Raw genomic sequence first — 8,307 nt, forward strand, 5'->3', positions numbered from 1 at the left:
GCAAAAGTAGAAAAGTGTTTAAGAGTTTATGAAAATGGGAGCAAAGGGTATTATCACCGTTGCTACTCTAGTCCTAATGGCTATGCTGATAACAGTGAACTCAGACGAACAAATGGCACCCATTCCTGATCCTTTTCATCAGAAGAGCCACATTTATCTATGCTACAAGAAATGCTCCGACGATTGCTTTCTAAAGAAGGACATTAATCACAAATGTTTCCTGAACTGCCATCACCAATGTCTTGGTTTCCTGACTGCTCATCCCATGCAGTATTGTAGCATGGGGTGTTCAATGGCCCGTTGCAGCCAATTCAGAAACGGTTTGTTATATATCCTTCATGTATTTGTTATCTTTGTTTTAGTTGCAGTCAATTTCTATGTGAAAACTATATATTACGAGAAGTTGACATGCACCATTTTAAAGATGACAGATCTAAACATGGTCATGGTAGCTATTTGCTTTTTCCATATACTGTTCTTTTGCTTTTTCTTGCCTATTGATTGGTCAACTGATTGAGCATATTTTCTTGACAGATGCAGCCAAGAAGGAAGAATGTGAAAAGAGCTGCTCAAAGTACTGCAACGGCAAGGTCTAATGCTTTGTAAATCCAGAGTTGATGTAACAATAATCTTATATGTATTTGTCATCAACAGCACTGAAAAAATAATTGGTAGACAACAGTCGAAATAAAATCATTTGGCTGGATGTATTTGGCTTTTGCTCTCTATAAACAAATTTCTTGTGGGGTATTCAGAAGTTTAATGAAAAAAATCACTTGGTTAATTGGATGGTGTTTGGCCTTTCAATCCTTCTTCAACTTTCATCTGTGGTATTCAAGCCATATGAGGGAAAAAAAACAGATTCCAAGACAGAAAATTGTAAAGAGCAAGAAATTCTATCCTTGTTCATGTGCTGCCCCCAAAGTATATCAGACCTGAACTTGTATATGCTCCAAAACAGATACATACATATACACACAACCAAGCAACATAACCTGCTTTTGGATGCAAATAAATTTCTTAAAATCCTTTTTGTTTGCACATATAAAATCAAAATAGAAAGCCATAACTAGGCGAAAATACTTTTCTTTTTTCCTTGATTGAAAAAGGGTATGCTAGGCAAGAGGGATTTATGCTGCCTCCGGGAACAATAATACTTCAAAATAGTAACTTCTTTTGCTTATAATTAAGGTAGAATTATTAGGCTTATTTTTGGTAATTAAAAGAGTAAAAGAGATACTTAGGTAAGAGATTAATACAAGACCGGACTACTAGAGGCTACATAATATGAATTTTGCCTAATAATTTATATACTATTATTTGGACGTCCAAATTTTTCAATGAACAATGGGAATAATATACTCCAAGAGAAATAAAAAAAAATGCATGTTTGCTCGAGTACAAAATTTTGAAATCTTTTGGTAAAAGAAATCAAAAAAATTGGAAACAGAAAAAAAAAACGTAGTTGATGCATTCTCAGCATGCAAGATCCCTGCTCAAGAACTTCATCATGCAATTAGGCCACTGGAATTATCCGACTTGGTAATACTAACTCGTGTCAAAAAAAATTATTTTTTTTTTTGGCTAAAGATAGGAGTTAACATTAAAAATAAATAAATATTAAAGGGGTGAAACACCACTATGTGGTATATATATATATATTTGTCTCAATATTTTTTCAAGAATAGGATTAGTGATAGGACACCTACACTATATATATTCCCTAATTTTCTTATAACTAAACCTTGACTCCTAATCATGTTTATGATTATATAATCAATCCAAGGTCCAGACTTGAGAATTTAGGTTTCATATGTTTTTTTCCTTTGATAATTAGACGTAAATATGACCAAGAAGATAAATCATAAATCCATCCTCCAGAATAAGAAGTAAAATCATTGACACCCATTAATTGTTTGGGTGGAGAAAAAACCAGCTGCATCTACAAGTTGGAGGAGAACATGTAGAAGCCCAAGTTTGTACCTTTCACAGGCTTAGGTAGACGGTTGGATAAGGTACCTATTGTACATTTTTTTTCCGAACACGATAAATTCTATTTTACACCTACTTCTACTTTACACTAAAAGGAAGGGATGAATCCAAAGAGGTCAATGGAGAATTCGGAGAGAACTAAATAATCATTGGACCAGACAGGTGCCTTTGCATCCGTTGATTAAATTTTCAGAAAATCCTGAACAAAAATGCAGGCCAAGGTACCTGTAGTACATGAGCTGGTGGAAAAGTTGCAGAATATTGATATCAATAAGGATGATCCCTCTAAAAAAGGATCAGGAACCGAAGAAATAAACAGCTTTTCTTGAAACCTAATGGCAAAGAAGCTGTTTCTATAAAAGAAGGAAGCAAATTTCAGCCCTTCACAGGAACGAAACACATATTAGGAAATACGTGGCTGAATTCTAATTTCCGTTTTTGGCTAGGTTTTTGGCATGTTATGATGCTGTATTGTAAAAATTAAAACAATAAAAAAAGGGAAAGAAATATGAATTGTAGATTACCATTAAGTGTGTATATACTTCTGTAACACATGATAATTGCAATGTTTTCTGTGGCCACGCATGAATTTGTGAAATTAATTCCAAGATTGTTGATGAATATGAGAAACGTTTAATAATGGGTTTACGGTTTAATTTGGTGATTAATACTTCCGTTGTAAATTTACACCATATTCACAATCAGGACCATAATGTCAAAATTTTCATGGCATCCAGCAAATGTTTATTGTTCTGAACTTTGGAAGCCAATCCAACCCATCAATGACAAAGTCAATTAGCCAAGGGAGGGCTCTTAAAGAGCAATTGACAACAGCCCATCCTGAGATACACTAGTCCGCCTTCATTTCTCTCTATGAGATTCTTATTTTTGCAACATTCACATCCGGCTTTTGGCCCAAATATCTAAATTTTACGTGCTTTAAGGCGACAAACGTTCATTCTTCTCATATTTTCTTAATAAACAAATAAGGATTAATCGTCTATATACTAACAGTATATACACTTTTACCATTAGATACATAACACATAATCCAAATTTTACATATGTGTCGTGCATCTAATCGTGATAGTATATATGCTATCAGTGTATATAAAATTTACTCAACAAATAATAGCAAATCTTAAGAGCTTGCTAAGCCAAGACTAGGAAGGTAATACATGTGCCGACATCCTTACAAAAACCAATCTTAATCTTCAATTGGGAATTTCACTCTTCCCTAACCCCTCCAATGTAATCACTAATTAAGCCCCTTTCAAGAGCAGATATTAGAGGTAGCAATGTAAAAAGGATTTAGGATTTGCCTTCCTTTTGACCCCAAAATGATAATGATAATAATCATAAAACTTGCAGAAAATTCAGCTAAAAGAAGTTGATAACCCTAAATCTATAACATTGAATGGATGCCTAGTTACGTATCAGGAGCCACACCTACTAGCGGTTCACTTACAACTAATAAATTAAGGATTTCGATTATAAACCTCAACTTTTTCGATTCTATGCTGCTCAGATTAGTGCGTTTATCTACTTTTTTTTATAAATGTACTAACCAACATGCAAATAACTATTTTAAAATGAACAAAAACAGCAAGTTGATTCCCATTTTTTGGGTGCAAGATCGGCAACCAAGACTCAATTTTTGACGCCCCAAGAATTAGAAATTCTGGGTTCTAATTTTCTATTCTCTTCTCGCTTCTTAAATCCTACATCTTTCTTGCTAAAAAAAAAAAAATTGAAGGAAGAAAAAAAAAAAAGACCGACCAAGAAGCTACTTACCTGCTCCTTGAAACAGCAGCAGAATGGCAGTAACATCTCAACTAAAGCATTTCCAACCAACAAATGTTGCATTAGTTGATATCATATTCTGATGAGTTTAGTTTAATAACTAAACTTTGTAATTGACGTTGTACCAAGGATCTGGTCGTTGGTCACTTCCCTGCCTATCTCTACAACAAGAAGTATGATTTGTGATCCAAGTATCCAGCTCGATTTGGTCAGACGGACATTACAAGTTCAACAACTTCTGACTTAACCTTTCTGACTTTGAATGCATGACGCAGAAGTAAATTCTTGTTTATTTTGGATTGCCTAGTCTTCATGCACCTCAAAGTACAATTCATTTTCACTATGCATGTCTTGAACCAAAATAGTAGTACTGCAAATAATCTGCTAGTACAGTTGGATATTGGTTCAATTTTTGCATGTCCTGATGACCATAGCTGCTTGATTTTGATTTTTGGTTAGTATCTATTATGGCTGAGATAGAATAATAAACCGTTGAAGGAGAATTTTAAGCTCTTGGGAAGTTATTTTTATGCACTCTCTATGTAATTAAGAAAAAGGGAAAATATTACCAAAATCCGTGCTCGAGATTGTGTTTTTTTTTTCGCATTTTCTACGAATTTTTGCAATTTGATATGAAAAGTTTATTAGTTTGATTTAGAATTGAGAATCTTGCTAGCCTAAAATCATGATAAACAAAAATAATTTTATTTAACCTTTTATTGAAAATTTTTTTTAAAAAAAAGAGAAGCAACTCTTTTATTAATGGTATAAAGAAAAGTGTCTCTACAATATGAGTTTTATATATATAAAAAAAGTGTTATTCTCTTAATAATTTCTCCACAAACCAAATATATATATATATAAGAAAGTACATTTGTGGAAACACCACATACGTGCAACAACTTCTATTTCACTTTCAATCATAGCCATCTTTTTGCGTGTGTATCATTAGTAAGAATTCCAATAAGAAAACACAAATGCCGTTGCCCCATTCCAAACTCATAGTTGGATTGGAGGAAAAGATGGAACCAATGAAGCTACATGCACCATGATTCATGAAACTCTTGTGTTTCTTCTCCATGCACGAATCTTCTTGTCCATTTTAGTGGGCGCAGTACATAAAAATTATCTGACTGTAGCACTTTTTATAATATAATATATGTGAAATAAAAAGATGATTAGAAATTATGTTTATGATATAAACATAAACAGTACAAAATTTTAACATATTTTTAGGACCCAGTTGGGTCATATTCTACTTTTGTCCCTTCAATCAGTGGAAACAAAGTCATCTTTCCAATTAGGAATCCCTGCAAAATGGCTTTGCATTATGAAATTGGCCACGCAATTACGTTGTCATATCGTTGCCGCAATAATGTCCATTTTCTTGGCCCTTTGGCTTTTCAAGCCAACAAAAAGCATCGCTGCCGGCTTTTTAATGGATAAGTGGAGATTTCGTGAACGTAAGAAGGTTAAAATTACCGATTGCTTCATCCACAAGGACCTCAACATCCTCAAATTATTTTCCCTAATTCATTTTGCTATTTTTGTTTGTGTCTTTTATTTTTGCAGTTCTGCCTCTTTTTTACTATCACTAGTGTCTAGCGGGAAAGACGCACACAATGTGTGTGCACGTTAAGAAATCTTAAAGGAAAAAGATACTAATTTGTTGGTGATTATTTAAAAATTTATCAAGTTTTATAAATAGGTGTGTATTTTTTATTTTTTGTTTTTGAAAAGAGAGGAAATTATTGGTGCTTTTTGGAAGTTTTTATTCTAATTGTAGTTGTAAAAGTGGCTACTTGAAGATGCGGTATGGAAGATAAGATGCAATGTAGTTGTAGAGTGTTCCGTCATGCAAGGATAAAATTAGACTACAAAATGATGACAGAATCTTTTAACACCAAACCCTAGTACTCGTGCACTATATATAGGAAGATTTTGAAAGGTAATTAATTGTATAAAAATGACTATGTAGGGCTAAAACATGAATCAATTTACTTGATAATCGAATCGAACTCGGTTTGGTAAGAACTTGGTTCGAACTTGATTCGCCTACTAGTCAAGCAAATTTGAACAACATTTTATGTTTGATAATATTCAATCTTGATATAAAAAAATAATAATCGTTCGAGTTTAATTCGACAAATAAACAAGTCAAACTTAAATAAAATTTCAAACTCGTTAAAATGATCAAACAAACTTAAACATAAGAGTGTTCGGTTTGATTAGACTCATTTACACCATTATGACTGTGTGACTAAAGTGTAAATTGATAAGTTAATTAATTTTATTTTTTGATTGGAATGTTTAATTGTGGCTTATCATTGTGAATACTTTGAAAGGCTACTTAGCGACTCCATTAGTTAAGCGACTTCCATTAGTTACCATTTGTTTTAGATTTCCCAGGAAAGGGAGTGATGCGACTTAATCTATAAGTTGCTTTCCGTTCTTTTTGGTAGATTGCAATATGAAATTATGTGAAGCCTCGAGGCAAAACTTCCAATAATTGACATATAATACTTCTCTACAGCGTCAGATAATTAATATTTATTAAATTTATTTCTAAAAGGCCATTACGTTAAGAAAATTTCTCCAAATTTTAAAGCATTATGTCTCTTTAGAGTGATAAATCAGACAACTTCAGTAAGATAATTCACAATTTTAAAATAAATAATTTTGTCCTATTACGTGCACAACAATATGAAAACATCTCAAATGATTTCTTTTACGTTACAAGGACTTGTTTAGATTGCTATTTTTTACAAATTATTTTTTTACTTCACATATTTCAAATCGTTACAAAATATATTTCTATAAAAATTTCTGAAAAATAGTAATTCAAACATGCTCCAAATTTGGGAGTTTTATAATAGCGAACTGATAATATATTTTACTGAATAAGAAAAAGCCAAATATACAGTGGTTTGAGAGGAAGGGGAAAGATGAGTTAGGTGACACGGAACGAAGAAGTGTAAGTGAGAAATGTCGGATTCGAGACTCTCCCCTTATACATATATGTGTGTGTTACATAGTGGTTTGAAACAAGTCCACCTAACCTTAAGAAATTGAGACAGCCCAACTAATGGAGATAAATTGTCTAAATTTTAGGTCCACCCACCCCGAAAGAAAAATGAGAAAGTTGCACCATATCCTACATAATCTACGGTGCATTTTTTTTGTTTTCTTGGGGGTATTCATGGTACAAGTCAGTAAGCATCAGGTCCAACCCTCTTCAAACCTAAATACTGGAGAAGAAAGTTCCTTCGTTGGATAGGGGTTAATTCCACTTTGTCCCCCCAAACTTTGGACGATTATCAACTTAAGTCCCTAAACTTCAAAATGGGACACTTAAGTCCCTAAACTTATAAATACCTCCCACTTAAGTCCCTAAACTTATAAAATGGGACACTTTAATCCCTAAACCCTTATAAAATGGGACACTTCGACAACCAACGGCATTCAGGATTTGTTAACAATTTTCCTTAAGTGGAAGGTATTTATAAGTTTAGGGACTTAAGTGTCCCATTTTGAAGTTTAGGGACTTAAGTGAGTAATCGTTCAAAGTTTGGGGGGACAAAGTGGAATTAACCCGTTGGATAGCGAACGACAAATGTTAGCGTGCTGTGTGGGTCAAATGAACGTTTGTCGGACGTCTGCCGTGTCTGCTACAGCCTACACGTCAAAGTCTAGAAGGAAATAAGCTGTTACACAAAATGCCATTGTTCCCAAAATACCCTCCCCCGGATGTCTTTTGGGATGACCAGGAATAAGTGAAAAGGTGAAAGGTGGATACTTTAAGGTCAAATGATTATTTTTAATGTTTTCTTTAATTTTTAAAGACACGTATATGTAGAGTAATTTACCATTTAAAAATTCAATAAAAAGGAAAGATGTTTTGTCTTGAAAAGCTCACAACCTATTGTTTTTCTACCGCGTTAAATCGATGTAAGGATTATATTGGTAAAGTATCAATAAGAATCTCTATAAAAGATATATGTTTTCGAGGATATATTATGCTCCGTGATAGTAAATAGTAATTGAAGTCAAATTCATTCAAAATTTTATTTATCAAAAAAAAAAAACACACAATGTACAACTAGAATTAATTCCACGTTTTATTCATTTTTCAACTAAACTTTAAAGAAGTACACTAAAAACACATGGCAACAACATTGGAAACAAAAATTATGTTAGAAAACTACGGTAACTTTTGTTTAGGGAAGTGGAAATAGGTGCTGGAAAAATATTTTACAGTCCTCAAGATCTTGACAAAGATATTAGCTAGTTGGTTTTCTTGTTGGATTTTCGAACACTTCCCTTGCCCTTTTTCTCTTTTAAGTTGTAAGGTACAAAGCACATCTCGAAACCCCCAAAAAAAAATGGTTTGTCTAATGTTTGCCCATAAGACACTCATTAAAATATATTTCAAATGTTATATTTTTAAAGACATAAGATTAATTAGTAAAAATAAATAAATACAAGAAATGATAAATAAAATTAAATAAAAAT

At 32.9% G+C, this 8,307-nt stretch overlaps 1 protein-coding gene across 1 annotated transcript; it reads left to right on the top strand.

Moving 5' to 3' along the window:
- LOC113781919 (protein TAP1-like) lies at positions 1 to 623 on the top strand. The gene is made up of 2 exons (XM_027327786.1): positions 1 to 320; positions 535 to 623. Exons 1-2 carry the CDS (start codon positions 29 to 31, stop codon positions 594 to 596), a joined length of 354 nt encoding a protein of 117 aa, XP_027183587.1. The 5' UTR covers positions 1 to 28; the 3' UTR covers positions 597 to 623.
- Positions 624 to 8,307: the final 7,684 nt, after the last annotated feature.

The sequence above is a fragment of the Coffea eugenioides genome, chromosome 9 (assembly GCF_003713205.1).
Source record: "Coffea eugenioides isolate CCC68of chromosome 9, Ceug_1.0, whole genome shotgun sequence".
Lineage (NCBI taxonomy): Eukaryota > Viridiplantae > Streptophyta > Magnoliopsida > Gentianales > Rubiaceae > Coffea > Coffea eugenioides.